At 36.1% G+C, this 24091-nt stretch overlaps 3 protein-coding genes and 1 non-coding gene across 4 annotated transcripts; 3 read left to right on the top strand and 1 right to left on the bottom strand.

Moving 5' to 3' along the window:
* Positions 1-1591: 1591 nt before the first annotated feature.
* LOC127797634 (cyclase-associated protein 1-like) lies at positions 1592-8661 on the top strand. Its single transcript, XM_052330710.1, has 10 exons — positions 1592-2044; positions 2685-2853; positions 2940-3004; positions 3973-4282; positions 4359-4506; positions 4599-4708; positions 4863-4918; positions 5021-5077; positions 5293-5436; positions 8277-8661. The coding sequence occupies exons 1-10, from the start codon at positions 1775-1777 to the stop codon at positions 8361-8363; spliced, it is 1416 nt and encodes a 471-aa protein (XP_052186670.1). The 5' UTR covers positions 1592-1774; the 3' UTR covers positions 8364-8661.
* A 473-nt stretch (positions 8662-9134) lies between these two features.
* Positions 9135-9206, top strand: TRNAE-UUC (transfer RNA glutamic acid (anticodon UUC)). Its single transcript has one exon. It is a non-coding gene; the product is annotated as a tRNA-Glu (tRNA).
* A 1638-nt stretch (positions 9207-10844) lies between these two features.
* Positions 10845-17718, top strand: LOC127788142 (guanine nucleotide-binding protein subunit beta-2). Its single transcript, XM_052316254.1, has 6 exons — positions 10845-11212; positions 11344-11438; positions 13994-14418; positions 15335-15692; positions 16269-16382; positions 17377-17718. Exons 1-6 carry the CDS (start codon positions 11107-11109, stop codon positions 17410-17412), a joined length of 1134 nt encoding a protein of 377 aa, XP_052172214.1. The 5' UTR covers positions 10845-11106; the 3' UTR covers positions 17413-17718.
* A 2066-nt stretch (positions 17719-19784) lies between these two features.
* On the bottom strand, positions 19785-22865 carry LOC127793575 (proline-rich receptor-like protein kinase PERK7). The gene is made up of 8 exons (XM_052324349.1): positions 22265-22865; positions 21502-22056; positions 21209-21295; positions 20814-20884; positions 20618-20694; positions 20374-20515; positions 20095-20256; positions 19785-20012 (listed from the first exon to the last, which is right to left on the bottom strand). Exons 1-8 carry the CDS (start codon positions 22863-22865, stop codon positions 19785-19787), a joined length of 1923 nt encoding a protein of 640 aa, XP_052180309.1.
* Between the last annotated feature and the right edge of the window lie 1226 nt (positions 22866-24091).

Below are 24091 nucleotides of genomic sequence, written 5' to 3'. Positions count from 1 at the left end.
ACTTTGTAATGTAAATTTAGAGAAAGAGGAGCTAGACAGACAAAGAAGAGATATAACTATTAAATTGTCTTTTACCGAGTTTTTAGGGGCATGACAAGTCTGTAATTTTTGAAGATGCAGCAATATTATGTGTAATTTTTTTTAATTTAATGACGGTTGAGTGTGGTAATTCTCAAGAATACCAGCCCAATGGCTCGATAAGGTGGATTTGACTAAGCAGTTTAACCACTTATAAGCTATTCAATATTTTTTCTTAAAGTGTTTGGTAACACTAAATAGTTTAAAAATTACACTGTTTAAACACTAATAGAATAGCATTTGAAAAAAGCTTCTATCCCCCAACTTTTGCAAATATGTTATCACTAGTTTATTATATTGATTGAGTCATTTATTATTTTTGTCCTACAATATTTTTAATATTTACATCCATTGTCGTTGCTATTATAACGTTATCTCTTTTTCTTCATTACTATCTATTCTCCCATCTTCCCTTCGCATTTGGCATTATGGTCGTTACCACCGTCGCCCCTCTTCCATTACCATCGTCGCTTAGCTCGGCCACCGCAAATTGCCTTATGTTAATGGGTTCCTTCCTTGGTTGCAACATTGTCGCCTCAAGTCACCCAACGTCGTCACATCTCCTTCTTCTCTAGATTGATAGTCACCTTGTGGGTCTCATCGGTCACACCATTATCGTCTCATGTTTTTGTCGCAAGTCGTCGGGATTCATCTCCAGATCGGGCATCACCTTTATCATTGTTTGGTGGGTCTCATCTTTGGTCACGCCATCTCCGTCTCTGCTTTTAGATCCATCGCCACAAGCTGTTCGTCGCCATTATCGTCTCTTACTACTTCTTTCCTCAAGATTGCTCATCGTAGTTGTTAGTCTCTTTCATTGTTGTCGTCTCCTGTCACCTCATTTATAATTTTGTTTTACTAACCAATTTGTATATATGTGTGAGATAATTAAATTTCAATTCAAATATCATGTGTGATCTAATTTTGAATTTTATAATTATTAATTTTTATTATTATCAATTATTGTATCTTATCTAATCTTGTAATTTTATAATATATAACAAATTTATAGAGGAAATAAATATATATTTAAGTATTAATATTTATTTATATATTTATACTTGATATGTATTGATAAAATATAAAATTTTAAAAAATTATATAATGTCTCAACTTATATATTAAAGATTTGTATGAATTAAATTTAATTTTAAACATAAAATATTATATTAATATATTTTTTAAATAATTATATATAATTTATCAACCGTATTTTATTATACATTAATTTATAAATTTTGTTTGTATTAAAAATTAATATATTTATAAATTTATAATTTTAAATTTTTTTGTTAAGTTCTATAATTTATCTAATTTTATAAATTAATTACATAATTATTAATTTATAATTTAAAAATATATTTATTTAAAAATGTTATTAATTTAAATATTATTTAACTTAAAAACTTTAAATAACTTAAAAGTTGGGTAAGTTAAAGGCTCCTTTAAAAAAAAAAAGGGTTAGCCAAACAGGCCTGCGGAGCGGAATATGGATGGATCTGATAAACGTCAGTCTTACCGTACAGCGGTACAGGTGTCACGGAACGCCATAAACCGCCAAAGTTTACTCTACAACTGACACGTGGCACCCCGCCAAATGTCATGATTTTCTCACATTCACCACGCTTCCACTGAAACGGACGTATAAGAATTAAGAACGAACCAAAACGAGGCATCGGAAAACTCCATATTAGCAATGGAGGAGAAACTGATAGAGAGGCTTGAATCGGCGGTGGTGCGGCTGGAGGCGCTGTCGGCCGGAGGGGCGGTTCCTCAGCAGGGTGGCGGGGATGCCGCCGCGCTGGATCTGTCGATTGTGGCTTTCGACGATCTCGTGGCACAACGCCTTGGTAGGGTTTTGGCTGCTGCGGAGAAGGTTGGGGGACAGGTTTTGGACGTGACCAAGGTTCTGGCCGATGCGTTCTCTGCTCAGCGGGAGCTCCTTATCACGGTCAAGCGGACGCAGGTTAGTTTCTGTTTGAATTCTGTTTTTGCCGGTTATGACAGAATTTGTGTTTGTGTGTGCATTATTCAGATTCTTGCAGTTTAATTTGTGCCATGCTCGTGCCACAGTTGGTCTTGAGGTGTTGAGACTTAAAAGTCCATGTTTGTGATTGATTAATGATGTGTTGATCAACAGTACATTCTTAAGAATGCCATTCTGAATGCTTGTGTTAATTTAGCACGAAATTATTACGAGTATTGGTTGACTTGGCTTTACAATAGATTTTCGAATTGGTTTCATATGTCTTTTAAAGGTTCTTCTCTTATTCTGGAGTTTCTTTTATAATTGATGTAAATTAATTATGGAGACGAACTACTGAGATATAACTGATATATATATATATGTATGTATATATAAATGGAATAGTGTTATTGTCATTAAGACAGGTTATTTCTGATAAATATTGGTGAGTAATTGATGATGTGATTGTTGTTGGGCACGAGCTGAGGCTAAAAGCAATGGGTAATTGATGGAATCTTGTTGCTGTGGCTGAGTTAAAATGTTTATAAAGGAACAAGTTTCGCTTCTGCTATTATATTGTTCCGTCATGTATCTGCAGTGCTAGTAATGCAATAGTGAACGTGATCCTCTTCATTTGCAGAAACCAGACATTGCAGGTTTGGCCGAGTTTCTCAAGCCACTAAATGAAGTGATACTTAAAGCCAACTCAATGACTGAAGGAAGGCGATCAGATTTTTTTAACCACTTGAAAGCTGCTTCTGAAAGTCTTGCAGCTCTAGCCTGGATTGCATATACTGGAAAAAATTGTGGTGAGAGACATTTTTAACCGTAAACACTGAAAAAATATATAATTTTTGGTACATGTTGGTTCCTCAGTCATCTTTCCCTTTTCAAGGTATGAGCATGCCTATTGCACACGTTGAAGAAAGTTGGCAGGCTGCAGAATTTTACAATAACAAGGTAGTTCAAATGTCAGCTGCAAGTTATAGCTCTCTACAGAGCATGCCATTTATAAAAGAAGTACAATATTTTCCTTCCTATTGAACTGGATGAGGCAAGAAAAACTGAAATGCAATAACATATAGTCTTTTTATCCAAGGTTATACTTCAACCAATCCCTTTCTGTTTCATGTTTCTTTTTATTGCTTCTTCTTATTATTTTTAATCCAAGTTCCCCGTGTAAACTAATTTTGGGAAGAAGAAATTGTGTTTGTGTTGATGGATGAGACGGTGAATTCCCATGATTCCTCCATTTCAAACTTCTGGTTCCTTTTGTCTTCGTGTAATGCCTCATAATATATCTCTGTTTGAAAGGCACTTTGTGATTTTACTTCATAAGACTTTTAAATTGGATATATTAATTAACAAAATCTACTTCTAACCAAGTGACTTTGCATTTTTAATAATAAAAAATAGGAGTAGTTCTGGGTGTCTGTCTGCAAACGCATTAGATGATCTCTTCAGAATAAGCTTTATTGCTGGAGAGATTTTATGCATTAGCCAGCAGTTAGTGACTTCCAGTTATAGTTCCCGGGAATGGTTATCCCAATAACAAAAAATGAACTTCCACTTCCCTCCATTTTGGATGCTACAGAATTTTGACAAGTAAATTATTAGTATAGTTGTACTACTGGAGCATTGGTAAATGAAGCTTTCAATGACACTTTGGTATAAAACTGGGGCTAGAAAATAGAGGGTAAATGAAGGAAACAATACAACTAGGGATTGTATATCTGATATATTGATTTTTGCCTTTTCACACTTGATGCTTCCATCTGTCCTTGGAATTATACCATAAGAAAATTTGCATGTAATCACAAACATGTTTCCTGTTTTCAATGAGAATGTGATACCACTTTGTAGATAGCAATTTGGATAAACTGTAATCTATTGATTAGTCTATTATTCTTTCTTTTGTTGTTTTGCAGATTCTTGTTGAGTTCAAAAATAAAGACCCGAGTAATGTGGAGTGGGCCAAAGCTATGAAGGAGCTCTATGTGCCAGGTTTGAGGGATTATGTGAAGAGTCACTATCCTTTGGGCCCTGTTTGGAGTGCCACTGGTAAAAAAATTGTTTCTGCCCCAACAAAAACTACTATGCCAAGCACTCCCGCACCTCCATCCACTCCACCTTCATCACTTTTTACTTCACAATCTCGTCAGTCTTCATCATCACACTCAAAGGAGGGGATGGCTGCTGTTTTTCAAGAAATTAATTCGGGAAAGTCAGTGACTGCAGGTAGTTATTATTTCTTAACAATTTTCTCTTCTTCCAAATGTTCATTGTGTGTTTCAATTGATTTCTTTCCTCCTAGGTTTGAGAAAGGTCACAGATGACATGAAATCTAAGAACCGCACAGATAGGAGTGGCGTTGTTTGTGCTAGTAAGAAAGAAAGTCATGTCAATTCTCCTTCTTTGTCTAAAGTGGGATCTCCAAAACTAGAGCTCCAATTGGGTCGTAAGTGAGTGCATTTTCATGCTTTAATATGCTGCATCAATAACATAAGAGTTTTATTTTAAATTTCTTATTGTTACTACATTGTACATCATGCAGGTGGGTGGTTGAGAATCAAACTGGAAGGAAGGATTTAGTGATTGATGATTGTGATGCAAAGCAGTCAATTTATGTTTTTGGATGCAGAGATTCTGTTTTGCAGATCCAAGGTTTTTTGTTTTTGTTTTTAATCTTATATGTACTTGATTGTTATTATTATTGTTTTAAGTATTATATTTGCTACCAATCAATAGATAGTGTCTTCAAGTAGGATTTCTGTTCAGGAAGTAGGTAGTAGCTTATTGAAAGTCTACCAATGTGCAGGGAAGGTCAACAACATAACAGTTGATAAATGCACCAAGATGGGTGTTGTATTCACAGTCAGTATGAAAATAGACATAGATATGTATATATTTATCTATGCTTCTGTATTATAAGCAGAAGGTAAGGAATATGGCTCACTTAATTCAACTTGAAAACAGGATGTTGTGTCTGCTTTTGAGATTGTGAATTGCAGTAGTCTTGAGGTGCAGTGCCAGGTACCAACTTCTCCCTGTTTATATCTGAGTTCTTGAAAAATCTTCCTGATATTGATCATTCTGTTATCTTGAAGTCCATAATTATGTATTAACTTCCAATTGCATTATGCCTTAATGGTCCATAGAGAATTAGAATTCAGTTGGCACTGGAATGGCCACATAATGTCTGCCATATCACAATAATCCAAGTTAATAATTTTTTATGGCTTTTCCAGGGTTCAGCTCCAACAATTACAGTGGATAATACAGGTGGCTGTCAATTATATCTGAGCAAAGATTCTTTGGAGACATCTATAACGACAGCCAAATCAAGTGAAATCAATGTCTTCATACCTGGTGCTAGGCCAGATGATGATTGGGTATGCTTACATTAAAATTTTCCCAGTTACAACTCTTTCAAGATTATACTAGAAATCTAAAAATAGAGAGAACATATTCTTGTGGTAGTTGCTTGCAATGGTTTATACCTTAATATCAACTATACCTCTTTGAATCCAAGACTATAAAAATATCTACCACGATCATGATAACTAAACATGGGCCAGTCACATATTTTGGCAAGAAATATAAATTTGGGAATCATGATATTTCCTTTTTTGGTTTTATCATCAAAGAAAATACATTGAACATGATGCCATGACTGGAACTAGGATTTATGGAAGGAAAAGCAAATGAAATGAAAATCAACAATCCCATATGCTAATCAGTATTTTTGTCTTCTTTTGATATTTCTTTATGTGATCGTAACATCCCTTTGAAGCTAAAAGAGAAGTTTTATCGGATGACTATAAAAGCATTTTTGTTGTATGGTTCAAAATGTTAGGTAGTTAAATGCCAATATGTGCGTAGGCTGAGGTGAGAATTTTATGGATGTGAGAGATCATAGAGGAAAAATAAGAAACAAAATCCTATGCAATAAAGTTAGGAACACCTACTGAAGATAAGAAGTTAGTCATGCTGAAAATGGTTTGGACAAGTGAGAAGGCCAAAATTGTGGATGAAATGGAGGAACTTTGTAACAAATTGGGAGAGTTAGAGCAATGAAAAACTTGGCAAGAAACCCTTCCACTTGGCATAGAATATATGGCAAGGATATGGTCATGGACAGAAATGACTGGATGTCTATATTTCATGTATCTAACCCCACCTGGTGGAGTTAAGGCTTGTGTTGTTGTTGTACATATTCTTCTATGTTGAAAAATTCTACTTCCAAACATAGGGTTGTTAATACCTCTTTGCAAAAAAAATGAAAAATGTTGACAAGCTCTTAGCAAAAAAAAAAAACGTTATTTTTACATAAAAAATATTTAGAAAAATGTTTATGCTTAAAAAATATTTTACATAATCTTTTTAATGTAAAAAGCTATTCTATGTTACAAAAGCCAGATGCTAGAAGACAATATTTGTATGTATACGTGTGATTCTTTACCAAAATAACAAGATTTTTGTTTCATTTTATATGAATTTTTTTACAAAATTATGTCTATATAATATTAATACTGTTTTTATGTCTGATTTTTTTTTCTTTAAAACTTTATGTTTTTAACATATAGACATTGATAGTTGAAAGGATGTTTGATTACAAAAAAATTAGCCAAGTCGGGTACACATTATTTATGGCATGGATCTAGATTGGACCATGGATTTGTGAGATCTGGTCCAAAATTCAAATAGATCTTGACCAGATTATTTCCTCATCGGATCTGGATTGGATTTGTCCTGGATTGGACTATTGAAAGGCCTAGCTTGAATGTTCTTCCATTCAATACTTAAATTTAAGAAGAAGCAGGCCTAGTTTTGCTGTTTAATCTTACAGTACATATTCTTTTATGCGAGTTATTCTAAACTTTTTGACATTGATAAAGATAAGCTTCACAGCTCACAAGTTTGAAATATCAGATTAATGGAATGGTTATATACAATTGTTAATCTTTTGTTGGGAGGTTGTCTTCTGCTTCATCCTCTAAACTTGCCTCATATTTTGTTCATCGTTTGCCACTTCTATTCCATTTTTTTTCTATTCAATATTTTATTGCCCATGTGTTACTTATCATTAAATTGGTGATACTGATGCTGACAGTAGGTAGCATCTCAAGGATCCTTAACTAATTGGGAACATATGTACCATCTCAAGGGGAGTGGTTAATAAATTGAGACATTTACATTTTGGGAAGATGGATGTTAAAGTGAGCTTTGTCCCTTTTCTAGATTGTGAATTCTAGTTTTGCATAGTGTTATTAGGTCTCTGGGCAGTTCTAGGACATTAAGGGCCATTCCTGTCTGATTAGCCAAGTGACCTAAACTTGACTGGAGGATAGGGAACTACTGTATGTCTAGCTGGGGAGATGTTTGATGGCTTTGAGCAAATACTCTCGGTTGAACCCTTTTCAAAGACTAAATTGTTTTCCTTGACAGTTTAATTGAGTTTTTTGAGTGATTGTACTGAAAGGAGACCGATTAGTCTCCAAATACACTTATTAGGAAGGCAAGTAAAGCTAAGAAAGGAAAAATGATCAGCTTCAGAACTTGGTTCCCCCTTACAAGCAACTCCTTGAACAAAATGGTGACGTTACTCTTTACCAAGGAAGTATTTGGGTGTGGGGTCTCTTTTCTGCCTGTTTTCGCTCAATTAGATGCAGTGATGTCCTTTCTCAGTGTATCTCAATTTTATGAACTTTGAGAAAAGAAGTACATTCTAGAATTTCTTGATGAGCTTGCAGCCCTAAGAACCCCCAAGGAAGAATTCCTACGCTAAGCCTAGTTTTTGTGTGCCAATATTTTGTTTATGATCTGTAGGACCAAGGACAAATACAAGTGCCCACAAACCCCCGAAAATTAGTCTTTACTCGGAAGTTTCACAGGACATGGATTTGAACATTGTGCTAGTTACGGTTTTCTGCATACACTCAATATTTTTGTTTTGGAAGCACATCTACTTTTGATGACACCAGTTATACTCCCTTGCCAGTCAAATGAAAGGCTCTTTCAAGTTGGTCAACTTCTTCAACCTTATCTGATTAAGTTCTTTTGTGGCAATGCTCAAAACATGGATAATTACAGAGTGATAAAATTTTGTGGCCATTGCTCCCACTTGGTTATCATCTTTGGTAAAACCACTAATTAATCAACATTGGTTGGTATAAACTAAACCGAAACTAGAAGGGGGCAATAATTATTGCTATCCTTTCTTGTTCTACAGGGGGAACATGCATTGCCACAGCAGTTTATTCACGTATACAAAGATGGCCAGTTTGTAACTACTCCGCTCTCCCACTCTGGAGCCTAATGCTGGAAAACTCTTCACATTCAACTGCAGTGGGAAACTCGAGACTTCATGGGAAAGATGGCATAAATATCCAAGCCCATGCTTGATTCTACTGTTTAGCTTTTTCGTGTTTCTATTATGGTACGTGTTTGTTCTCCGATCAATGTGTTATCTTTTCTGAGGAGACCACAAATGGAAAACAATGGTTTACAGGGCGCAGAATTTTTTTTGGCAATTTGGATCAATTGTTGTTCATTTGTGCATTATTTATTAATCAATGACATAACATTGTTACTGAATTAACATGTTTTTGCAGTTTTTATTAAAGTGCCAATATAATGTTTCAATGTGGTATAATATTTAAATATTTAAATCTGTTAGTGTAACCACATGTGAACAAAAGAACATTATATTTATAACGGTGTAAACCCAGTACGTTTATATACTGGTAATAGAGAAACTAATAAAGCTCTAGAAGTAGAACTAGTAATAAATTATGTTAGGCTACCCACTAAAATGCATTTATAATGTCCTAATATGTTGGTGAAACAAAATTTCAACAAGAAGATATTTAACTATAATGGAAAACAGTTTGATTGTTCTACGCCACACAAGCCAATACAACACGACTCAATATTCACCAGTTTGCACTGTTTGTTTTTGAGTCCTTTTTGACAGCTAGGTTTATTAGGCGATAGTATTTTGAAGAATTACGGGGTGGACAATATAAAGTTAAACAATCATAAATATATTGATTTATAAAAACGTTTGAAAGAGTACGAGTAATACCCATCCGTTATCGTCCAGCGGTTAGGATATCTGGCTTTCACCCAGGAGACCCGGGTTCGATTCCCGGTAACGGAAATTTTGCTTTTTTTTGCATGTTGTACGCAGTTCTTTTAGCGTAACATTCCAGTCACATAAATATTTATTTTATTTTTTTCTAACCTTATAAGAGTCAAATATGCTCTATAATTGCTCTTAGGACATAGGATAAATGACTGATAAGTGATACGCTGAGTTAATATAGTAGATTACGAGTTTGATATTTAGTTTAGGCAATAGCTAAAGGCTCGTCTGCGTTTTATCTCATCTGTCGAAATCGAAAGCATAAATGACGAGGGACTGTGTAAGGCAATAATCTTAAATATGTTATATAATTTTTGCTAATAATCAAAAATATAATTTTTTTTTTACAAAAACTTATAATTATTACTTTTCAATAATATGTTGAGTTGAGTGAACTCAAATACATATAATGAAGAGCGGAGAAGCCAAGTGAGACGCAATTGCTCCCATTGGGCCAAATTTTATATTTTTTAAAATTTTATATTATCTTTAATTCAAGTTCAATTCTCAAAATCAATCTAAAATTATTGTGTAAAATCTTAGCCTAAATAGGCTAAATGGCCCAAATCCAGTAACTCTTAAATTCTAATCCATTTCATTTCAAATTTATCTTATTTTTTACTTTCTTTCTTGATTTTTACCTAATTTTTTTTTCTTTTCATTACTATGCTTCAGTTGAAATAATATTTTTTATAATGAATATTATAAAGAATCAACAGTGTAATAGAATTAGAGATCAATAGATGAATGATAATTTAATTGTGTGTGTTAAAAATAATATATTTAATAAAATTAATAATGAAATCGTTATGAAAAATTATAAGAAACAATTATAAAGAGTTTTTATATTTTTATATTATTATTATTATCTTTTTTTTGAAATTATGTTTTTTATATTTAAATTCACCTCTATTGAATTAAAATTTTAGTTCTGTCCCTAATAATAACTACTAACAAATTATATATTTTTAAAAAATAAAATAAATTTGTTAAGTTGTGATTGAGCTTATAAATTTAAAAAAAAAAAGAGAGAGAAAAGAGTATATAATTGAAGTGTTGGACCATTTCAATTCATCAGTTTTAACTCCAAATTCCAAGTGAAACAGGAGATGGCATGGCAAACGAGGTTGTCGACTTAGCCATAGCTGAGTGGTAAAGAGGGGGAGTTGTAAAAGTAATGTTGGAGTTTGCCAGCATGGTATTAATTTTTGGGGGAAGAAATTTTTTTTTTTTTGGAAAGGTCTTTAGTAAGTGCCAGTAAATACAGTTTAAAAAAACAAAAAACCTAACCACCCAAACACATATTTAATTTATCTCTTTCGTGATAGTTCTAGGGCGAGCTGAGTGATAGCGTGTAATTAAAAAAAAAAAAAAAAAAGACCCCACCAATGCTAAATGTTATGACTGATGAAGGTCATTACGCCTAGGTGGCAGCATATCATTAGCTGTGCTGCCTTGCCTCATGTGTGAGATGGCAGCACAGCCAATTATGTATTGCCACCTAAGCGTCATGACTGCCATCAGTCAGTCATGACACTTAGATTATTCGACCTAACAAGACCCAGGTGTTGCGTCAACTATGCTTGCCTGACCACTAGGACCCACAAACCAGCGTGTCGCACTCGCACTCCCTCCATCAGCTCCTCACCTGCCACGTCACCCACCCCACCCCATCTGGATCTCTCTCTCTCTCTACAATCTGTACTTCGTCCCTGTTCGATATTCCAATTATCTAACCCTAATCACACAGCCTTTCTCTGAGCTGAAATTCAATTTGTTCCTCGGTTTCATGCGTGTGTATGTATCTGTATTCAGTGCCGGAGCACGGGCTAGGGCTCAAACCGAGCTGATCGCCGACATCTGATGGCCGCCCGTCTTTAGCAGGTTTTTTATTTATTTTTATTTTTTTTCGAGGATGTCCGTAGCAGAGCTGAAGGATCGGCACGCGGCCGCCACCGAGACTGTCAATGCTCTCAGAGAGCGTTTGAAGCAGAAGCGTCTTCTTCTTCTCGACACTGATGGTTTGCAATTCGGATCTCTCGTGGCTTTATACGTTTCTATGCTTTGTCAATCGGTTGATTGTATGTATTAGGTTTGCTCAGATCTGTTGTTGTGTTTTTGTTTATTTGTTTTTCCCGGAACGAATTTTCAGTGGCGGGGTATGCGAGGTCACAAGGTAAGACTCCGGTCAGCTTCGGCCCCACGGATCTTGTTTGCTGTAGGACACTGCAGGGACACACGGGGAAGGTAGGGTTTTGCATTTTCTCCTGGAATTCAAAATTCTGTGTGTGAATGTTTTACAGGATATAGTGAGTGATTTGCGATTTTCTATCTGTGCTTTGATTTTGGCTGTTTCCTATTTGTGCAAACGATTGATTATACTTGAAACATATAATTAGCTGGCGAAGAAGAAGATTCTGGGAATGAGTATGCTAACAGATTTAATCTATTCATTCATTTAAAGACCTGTAGTTTCTTCATGGTTAAAGTTTGACATGGGGTATTTGAATTAGTGGCAGAGTAAAAAAAGGGTAAATTTTTAACTTTTTGTTTTTTGTTTTCAAAATCTCTGAGAGCGTCAATCCTAGAATTAAGATAACAGATTATGCAGCAGTATGTGGCACGCATCACTTAGGGTGCTTTGCAGCAGTATGTTGAGGTTTTCCAATTTTTATCAGCTAAGTTCCACTACAGTTTTGTCCATCATTTATTTTTTAGATAGGAAAATATTTGAGCTTAATGTTAGAGATATTATTAGAGATATGATTAGATTAGGGGGAAATTATTGCATAATTTGCTCCCCAATTTTGTTCCTTGATTTACTCTCATTTCCTTATTTTATTCATTAGCTTATGTATAATTAGATATCACTTATTGTATACTCTGAATCATATTGTATTCAATTTCTCTATTATGTTCCTCCAATTTGAACATGGTATCAGAGTGTCAAGGTTGATTTTTTCTGAGTTTCGTGTTTGAAGACACGAGACTGATTCTAGGCAAAACTCATTGTTGATCCTCCGTTCATCCCATTCTCCGTTGCTGCCATCTGCCAGTCCTGTTGCTGATTTGAGAGACCAGATCTACTGGTGTACCACTGATCTGTCACCGATCATTTTCCAGTGTTGCTTCTCTGTGTCCTTTTTATATCTGTTCTAGCCACAATCCTCCTATGGCATTGTTTGTCATGGTATTCTGCTACCATTTGATGTTCTCCCTTTGATCTCCACCTTGATCACAATTCACCTGTGGTAGTATTTTGATTGTATTCTAATACCATTATCTTAATCTCCGTTTTAACGGTATTTTGACACCATTCTCTTGATTTCCATTTAATGTTATTCTGGTACCATTCTCTTGGTCTCTGTTCTCATGGTATTCTGGCACCATTCTTCTGGTCTCTGTTTTGTTCTCCAATTCTCTCACTAATCTCCTGTGGCAATATTTTATTGTTGATCAATTGTTCTTGATTTCTGAACCAAGTCAATTCTCCTTGGTTTCTAGATTTTTTTTTTCTGTTTTTTTTTTTTTTTCTCATTCTCTGTTCTAAAACTTATCACAGAATTTGTTCCCCTTATTTTGTTCCTTGATTTGCTCTCATTTCTTTAATTTGTTCGTTAGCTTATCTATAAATAGATCTCACTTATTGTTACCTTCGAAGTATATTGAATACATTTTCTCTATTGTGTTTCTCCAATTTTAACACTTAAATAAGTGAAGAAAGTATATGAACAACATAGGAGCAAGAATCTGTTATAAAAGGAGGAAGAAAGTAGAAGTATGCCTGGGCTATGGAGAAGTAAAAAGGTGATACAAGATGAAAGGCGAGTCCTTATAATTTCAAATGTAGTCCTCCTCAGGTGGCGTAAATATGATCCTAAAACATTCCTTGACAAGGAAGAAAAAAGGGTTCCCTATCACTCCTACTGAAAGCTTAGTGTTTAATCATTAGTAATTTCCTTGTTCCCTGTTCTTTGGTTTTGACTCAACCTTTGCATTCTTTCTCCTTCCATTCTCTATCCAATGATAGGCAAGACTACAATGCCTGGGTAAACATCCTGTTTACCAAACAAGACATCTAGAATGTCACTTAACCTTTCCCCTCCTGTAGCCAAAGTGATAGCGGATGAATGAAATGGAGGTGGGGATGTTATGATGGATGTGAGAAGATAAAATTAAAAATGAGGCTATTCATAATAAGGTCGGAGTGGTTCATGCTGAAGATATGTGAGACATGATTAAAATAGTTTGGTTATGTGAGAAGAAAATCAATTGAGGCTCCTACGCATGGATGGAATAGAACAAGTCTTTAGCAAAAGAGGTAGAAGAAGACTTAGAAAAACTTGTTGGGAGAATCTTATTATAATATGAGTTGTAAGAGCCTTACAAAAGATAAGGCCATAGATAGAAATAATAGGTGGGCTAGAATTCATATAGCCAACCCTACATGGTGGGATTAAGGCTTGATATGTTGTTATTGTTTTTCTTTTTTTCAATTGAAGTGTGTTATCATTTAGTCAATGTCCCTGCTAGTCTTTGCTTCTGTTTGATTGGTGAAAATGTAGTGTGATTTCCATAGAAGGAATGTCTAAATGAAATTGACAAGATGTAAATTGTACTCCTGTTGTTTATACCTTACTTAAATATGGGTTGGTAAGCTTTTAATCTCTTCTGCGTTGTTGTTTCTTGACATTATATTTACTCATTAGAAAACATGTGAAAATAATAAATGATTTAACATGGTAACGTTATTCATGATGAAGTCATAATGTGGGGCTTAAATCTCATGAGACATATTGCAGGTTTATTCATTAGACTGGACTCTTGAAAAGAATCGTATTGTCAGTGCCTCTCAGGATGGGAGGCTAATAGTGTGGAATGCTCTAACAAGCCAGAAAACTCATGCTATAAAGTTACCTTGTGCATGGGTCATGACATGTGCTTTCTCTCCAACTGGGCAATCTGTTGCCTGTGGTGGCCTTGATAGTGTCTGCTCCATCTTCAACCTCAACTCTCCTACTGATAAGGATGGGAATCTACCTGTATCAAGAATGCTTAGTGGGCACAAGGGTTATGTTTCTTGTTGTCAGTATGTTCCAGATGAAGATACTCATCTGATAACAAGTTCTGGTGATCATACATGTGTTTTATGGGATATAACTACGGGCCTGAGAACGTCTGTTTTTGGAGGTGAATTTCAATCAGGCCATACTGCTGATGTGCTAAGGTATTTTTTTTCTGAGTTCTACATTGATATTGGTGTGATATCATTTTTTTCTTGATAGAAATGCTTCTACAATATGCTTATGAAAGAATCTTCCAAAACTGAAACCTTTCTTTGTATTACAGCATGATTGAGGAACATTCATATGTAGATGAGTTGCATTTTCAATCTTATATATTTTTGCTAGATCTTATTGAATTTGATGTGAGCTGTCATTTGAAAGTTTTTGTTTTGTGAAGGGAGGTGAACAATCAGTTTTCTGTGGGGCAGATAGATGGCATATAGTAAAGTATTGTCTGGCTGCCTTACATTGATGGCCTATCCCTTTTTTTCTCCTTTTTATATTTTTGGTTTTCTTAATTGGAGCTGCAGAGTCCAAACTTGATTGTTTATGCACCCTGTCAAAATAATGCCAATAGTACCAGCGATTTCCCAAGAACTGCTTATCCAACAATGTTTTCTGCCACTACCATGCCAGAGTGCTTTGAGTAATACATCAGTTAAAAATGACAGCTATTTGCTTCCGTTCATGGCCTTGAAAGTAGAACAGGATAGAAGTCAAGGCCCTGGTATGTGCAGTATATTTTATAAACCTTAAAATGACCGCATTCCGCAGATGCTCTGGTGATTATTCATTGTTCTATTTCTTTCAACTTGATTAAGCCTTTTGCCACCAAGCTAAATCTTTGATACCCCCTTTGATTTATAATCCAGTCCATAAGCTGGTCACAATAAGTTTCACCTTTCAATTATCCATGGAAACAGTGCTGGTGTTTTAAAAAATTTCCCTGAAAATAGAATGTGATTTGGCTGATGATTTTTTGCTTCAGATGTGTTGCATCTCTTTGTTGATAATTATATAGCTTCTGATGAAAAAGCATAATAGTTTGTTTCTTAAATTTTATCGTCATTTTTGCAGTGTCTCTATATGTGGTTCAAGCTCAAGAATGTTCGTGTCTGGTTCTTGTGATGCAACTGCTCGATTATGGGACACTCGTGTTGCTAGTCGAGCAGTGAGGACTTTTCATGGTCATGAGGGTGATGTTAATACTGTGAAGTTCTTCCCAGATGGCAATAGATTTGGAACTGGTTCAGATGATGGAACTTGCAGGTTGTTTGACATTAGGACAGGGCATCAGCTCCAAGTATACTGTCAGCAGCATGATGATAATGAAATTCCTCCTGTGACTTCACTTGCTTTCTCCATATCTGGCCGGCTTCTCTTTGCTGGGTACACCAATGGAGATTGCTATGTATGGGATACTTTACTTGCTAAGGTAAATGATTCTTCCATCATAGGTACAATGTTCGTGCATTTACTTTTGTGCAAAGATACCCTGGCATTCCACTGGTCAATGTAGTCAATGAAAGATTTTTCTTCATGCCTATATATTCCTTGGAAAACATTTCAGTGTGTTCTTTCCTTAGTTCGTTACCATGTGTGCATGGTTTGCATTGTTGCAACTTCAAGATTCCTCTTGTTGAAGTGCTTGGTCATACTTCTGTTTGAATTTATGAGGATGGGTTATGAGTGAACAGTAACAATATTTAGGACCTTTGAAGTGGCAACAAGAGTTTTTGAATTTCCTTTACTGTGGGTTAGAGGTATGTTCCTGCAAAACAGATTTTTCTTGGGAAAGTGTGCAAAATCAATCTTTATTATATATGACACAGAAATTGTGCTTCTTTGTTCGTTTTCCCAATGCAAAATTACCCTACTTATTCAAGAAGCAGGCAATGAATGAATGAATAAATGAAATAAACAATTGAGAGCCTAGCATTTCCATGAATTATCTCGCTTTCCTCTTGGGTCTGTGCGTGTTTGCGATACTTTTCTTTATGTGCTTCTACAGGTGGTTTTGAACTTGGGGACTCTTCAGAACTCACACGAAGGTCGGATCAGCTGTTTAGGTTTGTCAGCTGATGGAAGTGCCTTGTGTACAGGAAGTTGGGATACAAATCTTAAGGTGCATCTATTTTCTTCACTGTCAATATTCATTAGCCTGATATATTGTTGATGTGATTGATAAAAAGATATTGGATTATTTCTTCATTTATATAATATGTGTTGACCTGTGGCTTGACTCAGTTATGTGTTGCTTGATGAATCCATGCAGAAAAGAAACAAAAACTTAAAATAAAGTGTGAATTTGAAGTTCCTTGATGAAATGGATTTGCGTAAGCAAGCCCCAAGATGGGTTCACCTCTACACAAGCAATTGTAGCTACATTTGAATTGAAAAAACTTTATTTGAAATTTCAGCATCAGCCTGCTCTAAATTTTATCACCAGGCATGACAGAAAGTGAATTCTTCCAGTTGAAGTCAAGTCACTCCAGTTAGATGGGGCTTTCCGTCTTGACTGCATTTTAGGTATTTGAGGAGAAAACAGAAAAGAAAGTTACCTTAAAACTAATAAAATAGGATTTTTGAGTAATTATGGCCCTCCCATTATCAAAATGGCTGTGGCGCTATAGAGAATTGACAGTTTAAATGAAATGTGCCAAAATAGCCAGAAATTTAGTATATCAAGCAATGGGTTACTCGACCTTACAAACTTATGATATATAGAGGTGGAGAATTGGTAGTTCACTGAACAACCTCAGCGCGTTCACTGTCTGAATGATCATGTGCATATTGCGGCCAATTTGAAATTATATGCAGTTGACCTCTTACTAATGCATATTGCAACGTTGGTAGCCACTTCAAGATTGCTCCTTTGTGACCTTAGGTTTGAGTTGTGAACACAGCCTATTTGTAAAAAAAAAAAAAAAAAACGAAGGGAAGGCTGAGTACACATACGACCCTCCCTAACTCTCTACAAAGTGGGAAGTGTTGTAAACTGAGAATTCCCTTCCTCTTGGCTCTCGGAGTGAGTGTATGTTGACAATTTCTTTATACGCTAATACTGTAATGGAAACCGTATTTCTTCTTGTTTGGTTTACGTCTCTTTTTGGTTGCAGATTTGGGCTTTTGGTGGGCATAGAAGGGTGGCCTGAAGGTGAAGAGTTGGCGAAGTTGTCTTAGCAATTAACATGAGAAGCCCATGGTTGTTGTCTTCTTTACCATTTTTCAGTAATTGCTTTCTTATCTTCCATTTGTAAAAACCCTTTGTATCTCGTCAATTTACTCCCTTCTGAAACCATAATCATATACTGTTTGTTCTTGAAATACAATTTAGGGTAGGGTAATAGTCTTTGACAAGTTTGATAGGACAACAAACTTGTTCTTTTTTATTTTTATTTTTTTGTTCTTTTTCTTTTCCCCCTGAGCTACATGTTCTTTTCATTTGCCCTTTTCTTCTTCTTCTTCTTATTGTTGTCATTTTATTTTTATTTTTATTTTTATTTTCTTGGTTATCCATTAGAAGCTCCACCACCCCATCTATCAGGCTGTTGCATTAATTAAACTTATAATATGCATAATAATTTATAAATTGTAAATATTAGATAAACATTTAGAAATTTTTATATGGGTTTGCCTCGAGAATATATAGGAGGTCATTGTAACCCACCTCTTTTTAGTAGTCTTAACTCTTGATCGTTGTGTCTTCAAAACTTACTAGCTTGTTATTTTGTGGCAATGAGCTAACTTTTAGAGAGATAAAAGTGGTTGGATGAGTATTTTGGCCATCTTGTGCAGTTGTCTTTAAGGAGGACTATCCAAGAGTTCTTGGAAAATTTGAGTAGGATTATAAAAATTCAATTTATGATAAAAATCTCTTGCAAAACAATAAGAGAAAAATAACTTAGTTACGTTGTATTTTGGGCATATTTTTCAATTTTCTCAAGTAAAAGGAAAGTGTATTGTACATAAAATTTTAAGATTGTTAACTTGTAAAAAATTAGAAAATATCTCTATAGACATAAAAAAATTAAAAACTATATTTAAAATGGTATTTTTTTTTTCTAAATTAGAGTATAAGAAAATAAATTTTCTTATTTTTAAAATTTGTACTATACTTTAAAAACATTTTAATGATGTTTTTTAAAATAAATATACTTTTTTAATTCGAGTCTCACTTTGAATATTGTCAACAACAGTTTTTTTTTTTTTTTTTTTTTTTTTAGTGTTTTATTTACACTCACCTAGTCATTCATCATAACTTTCTCTCTTTTTTCTTGTTGTCCTTTATTGTTTGCCACTGCATAGTGAACAAAACTAACATTTCTCTTGCTATTCTCGTCTTTGCCTCTGTCACTACAATGGAGCCCTTTGCCACTGTGACAACAAGCACCGATCAACAATGTCTTCCTGATCGCTCGTCGTCCTTTTCTCTTAACTAGCACCATTGTGTTTCCCTTTGTCATTCTGGTGGTAACAATTATGTTATTTCTATCAATTCATCTTGACCATTCACCTCTTCTCTCTTGTTATCTTTACATATCTTTTTTTACTTGATGTTGAACACATTCTTTTATAATTTTTAAAATTAATTTTATATTTAATAAAAATAAACGTGTTTTTCATACGGATGAAAAACAAAAAATATTATTCACAAATAAACAAACTATCATATTTTGACACGATTTTTAAATTGTTGTGCAGGAAAAATAAAAATAATGTGTTCCAAAGCTTATATACCTATTGAATGGGTTGGGCCATTGATTGAAGTGGATAATAATAATTGGCCCAGAAGGGTTTACTTCCCAACTGGACTTAAAGATACACAGTCTTACTGGATCGGTTGTATTTTGCACCATCTCCGCGTCACCTCGCTGCTATGTTCCTGTGGCTGTGGGTAGACTAAATAAAAGTGACTTTATCTCAGGAGGATCAAAAAAGAAAAACAAAAGAAAATGGTGATAGAGGTGGACGAGGAAGCCTGCAAAGAAGAGAGTGAGAGGGCTTGTTCACATGGACTGAATCAACAAAACGCATTTCCCTTCCAAATAAGCCACATAGGAAAGAGAGAATCAATTTACTTCTCCATATATTGTGTGTGTGTGTGTATATACACATGTATACGTTGATATATCAGTAAACAGTAAATACAACATAATCGAACAATGAGTACTTGTTAGGAAACATCAAATAAATTAAAAACAAAAAAGAAGCAATGCTATATATATATATATATATATATATATATATATGAAACATAATGATTCAATATATCCTGCGATGATCTTGAATTCTTCTTAAACAGTGCAATGGGCGACGATGTGATCCACCTGAGCAATTAGTCCTCCAAACTGCTGGCAGTGAATGTTTCTGTCCAAAAGTTATCATCATCATCATCTTCATCTTATTCTTCTTCATCAAAATGATGCTTCTTCTGGGCAAGTTCACATGCTTCCTCATCAAATTGGCTCTCAAATTAATTAGGGCTTTAATTGTTGTCTGTGGACTTCTAATTTATTGCGCCGGCCTAGCTGCGAGGGGAAGGATTGGCCAGGAACTCTCCGGTGACGGCGTGCTCGCTGCTGGTGAATTCCTGGCTCGACATCATGCTCTTATTCCTAACCCTCTTCGCTTCCACGCCGCCGTAAGAACCGTCGACGAAGCTGCCGGTTGACCCGAAGACTGAGTTGCTGCCAGTTTTCATACCCTCGTTCAAGTCCTCCAGCGACGCGTCGCCTTCCAGCGCCCGTACAATCTGCCCCGTCAAATGTTGTCGTTATAACTCGATCGTATTATACTTGAATACGTACATGTGTGACGGGACGGGGGTTACGCACCTGACTCATCTTGGGGCGTCGCCGGGCGGAATGGCGAATGCAAGCGGCGGCGGAGGCCACCATGCGCAGCATCTCCTGAGGATTGTAGTTGCCCTCTAGAGTTGGATCCACCAGCTCGTCAAAGCTACCGCCATCAGCTACTTGGTTTAGAATCGGCCTGGCCTGTTCATTGCAAAGCCACGAAATCATTGGACTAATTAATTAATTGAGAATTATATATATATAGCCAGTGAAGGGATGGTTTTCGCAAGGTAAGGACTGATGAGGATCGATTGTTACCCAGTCAACTAAGCTGTCGTCGTCGCTGTGGATGTCGACGGGACGCTTTCCGGTGATCAGTTCCAGGAGCACAATGCCGAAGGAGTAAACATCGGATTTCTCTGTGAGCTTGCCACTCGATGCGTATTCCGGTGCCAAGTACCTGCAATATTCACACACAAACGACATATATATATATATAAGTGCAAATTATGAGTAGTGTAGTGTGAAGAAAAAATTAGAAAGAATATTGTGAGCTTATTACCCGAAAGTTCCCATAATACGTGTTGAAACATGAGTGTGGTTGTCATTGGAAAGCTTGGCCAACCCGAAATCTGCGACCTGATCATATATTATTATATATAAGGAACATTTGAACATCAAACATCAATATTATGTATGGGGGCTCTTTCCTTTTACTTTATTTGGCAAACGAAGAAGAAATTTTGAAGAATACGTACCTTGGCTTCGAAGTGTTCATCAAGAAGAATATTTGCAGCTTTGATGTCTCTATGGATAATGCGAGGGTGGCCTTCAAGCATTCCAAACCCACAGTTTTAATTCATTTGCCATGGAAAGAGAGAGAGAGAGAGAGAGAAGCAACTATATATATATATTATATATATTGTCTCTAACGTGTCAAAACTAGCACAAATTTTTTGTTGCACCAAATTAATGATTTGCTCTCAACTAATCATTATCAAATTAAAAGGTAATCTCTTTAATTAAGATGCACTCTCAACTGATCATGGGGTGATCAATATTTCTATAAAAATATAAAATTTGTTTTCAATATATATATAAAAAAATAAAAAATAAATTACATTTAAACTCCATTTAATTTTGAACAACTTACAATCTTCGTGGAGGTAAGCAAACCCTTTAGCCGATCCCAACGCGATCTTGAGCCTAGTTTGGAAGTCCATGATCGCGTGGCCCTTCCCTGCAAATTTACACCAATATATAAAAACACTTACCAAAATTATTTGGAAAAATAATAATCCCTTGAAATTTTGATCAAATGTCAATATTGTTTATAATTAGAAAAGTATTCTTGTCACGCACCAATTAGAAAAATAATATTTGGAAGGAAGAATGTTGCGAAATTGAGACTGGAATATGTATGTATGTATATATATATATATATACCATGGAGATGATGCTCAAGGGTGTTGTTAGGAACAAATTCATAAACCAGCATTCTCTGAGAATCCAGAATGCAGTAACCCTCAAGCGATACCAGGTGGCGATGGTGGACACGACTGATGATCTCCACCTCCGCCTGAAACTCCCTCTCACCTTGCCCACTGCCCGCTTTCAGGCTCTTCACGGCGATTTCTTTCCCACTGGGTAGCACCCCTTTGTGCACGTACCCGAATCCGCCTTGCCCCAGCAAGTTCTCCCTCGCAAACCCTCTGGTCGCCGCCGCTAGGTCCTCATACATGAATGTGCTCTTGTTGAACCCCACCAGTGCCACGGATGGGTGCGGTGGCGGCATCGGTGCGTGGTGCGCCCCCGAGAAGCCAGTCGAACTCATCTCGCCGCTCATCATCGCCGGCGGTGGCGGGGAAGGTATGGACTGCCATTGGTCTGTTGACATGTAGCCGCCGGGCCCGGGCGGGGGAGGTACATTGTAGGGGCCGTCCTTGCCGTTCCCTTGTGTATTCCAGTTCCCATATTGCTCGTTGTTGTAATAGCCATTAGCTGCTTTTTATTAATTAGCAAAAAAAAAAAAATAGCTATGATCATCCATGAATCTTCCGTTTATATATATATATATATAATTGTTCTCTACATAAAATTTTCCATGTTTGGTCATTTTTGAGTGTGATTGTTGTATCGATCTTATTCTTATGTATGTTCGCTTCTTTGGTGCGATTCGAATCTAAAAGTTTACATGGGAAAGTCTTACTTTTGTTTGGACGAGGAGGACGCTCGTTGTAGTAGTGCATATGTTGTCCCTTTCTCTTCTTCTTTCTACAGCAGCAGCAGAACACCAAGAGTATCATGACAACGAGCAGCAGCACTGCTCCGGCGGCCACTCCCGCAATGGTGGCTTTCTCGGCCACAGAGGTCCCGCTGTCTGAAGAAGACGAATCCGATTTGCTTGACGATGATTTTGACTTGGGGAGAGCCGATGTTGGGGAATCATGTTTCGACGGACTCCCGCTGGACGACGACGGAGGGACCAAAGAAGAACCGGAGGAGTCGTCTTTGCCGTCCTCCCCGGAGGACGGTGGAGAAGGTGATTTCATGGAAGAAGGTGACCCAGATTTACTTGGGGGCGGCGGCGGCGGCGACGATGACTCCGGCGAGGAGGAGACATCTGGAGCCGGTGCAGATTCGGATTCAGATTCCGATGAGGAGTCATCCTGTTCAGGCGGGGGTGGCGACGCAGGTGCAGATGGCGGTGGCGGTGATGAATTAGATGAGGTGGGCGATGGCGAAGTTGAGGATGAGGGTGGTGCCGGCGGAGATGAAGAAGTACTGTTGGAGCTGTCAACAGTAGCCATTTTAATTAGCAGCGGCGTTGGGAATGATCTACGTCAAAATTCGCCAGAAAACCCCCCTGCTCCTCCAAAGAATGAATTCTGCAGTTTCAAGATTCAAAAAACAAAATGAAATTCAAAAACACCAATCTACGAACGTTAATGCTAATTAATGAAACAGACAGAGATTGGACAATGATTTGCCCATCTCTCTCGACATTTGTTTCGAACAATATGTTGAGAGAGAGAGAGAGAGGGGGAGAGAGGGAGGGAGGGAGGAGGGGAAAGGGTGGTAGTGGTACCTTTTGGAGAGGGGCAGGGAGAGAGGGAGAGGGAGAGAGAGAAAAGGGGTGGGGGAAGTTGCATGGTGTGTAATAGTTTCATTCAATCTTCTCCTACAAACATGGATGCTATGCTCCCCAAATTCCTTTCTTTTCCATTTTTGGCTCTCCTATCGCCTGGCCATTCTTGTCATCATTTCAATTTTCATGCAAGTAAATTAAACTTGGGAATGGGGGAGATAACATTAATGTAACAACAGGAGATAAAAAAACGATATAATCTTTGAATAATAATATAAGTAATCGTGTAATTTTAAAGATAAAGTTGGTGATACATTGTGTATTTTTTTTCCTGTTTAAATTAATGAAAATGTTGGTAATGCATTGTAAAACATTAATTATTGATTATTGTAAAAACAGAGTTTTGGAGAGGATATATCAGTGGCATTTGGGGTTGGGTTAGCCATGACGGCAACCTTCTCCACCATTAGCTTTCTTAAACCACACACGATCAAATTCAATAATAGTACGCATCTGGGAAATCAATCAATAAAGCTGATCAATAACGGTTTAATTTTGTAAATATTATTATGTTATGTCATCGTAATGATTATTTTAATTTAAATAAAAAATGCAATCTCATGAATTTTGTTAGTAAGTTGCATATCAGGAAATTCTTGGTCCATCAAAATTAATTTATTGTTTGCATTAAAGCTGATAAGACAACAAATCATTAGAGGAGAGTGAGATTCAATTGAGTTCATGTTTATTATCACTTTACCATGTTATTTGACGTAAATACTACATAAAAATATCTTAGCAAAATTAAGATTTTTTTTTTTTTGTATTGAGTTTTTAAGATTTTTCTTTTACAGCATATATTTATTAGTTTAAATATTACTTATATATACACTAATATCTTAATTCAAAATAACAAGTGAGTTAATTTAACTTTCCATGTTATGTTAG

Source organism: Diospyros lotus, chromosome 1 (genome assembly GCF_014633365.1).
Source record: "Diospyros lotus cultivar Yz01 chromosome 1, ASM1463336v1, whole genome shotgun sequence".
In the NCBI taxonomy this organism is placed as follows: Eukaryota; Viridiplantae; Streptophyta; class Magnoliopsida; order Ericales; family Ebenaceae; genus Diospyros; species Diospyros lotus.
Note: the sequence above shows the minus strand (reverse complement) of the source record. Positions and strands in the feature narration are given on the sequence as shown.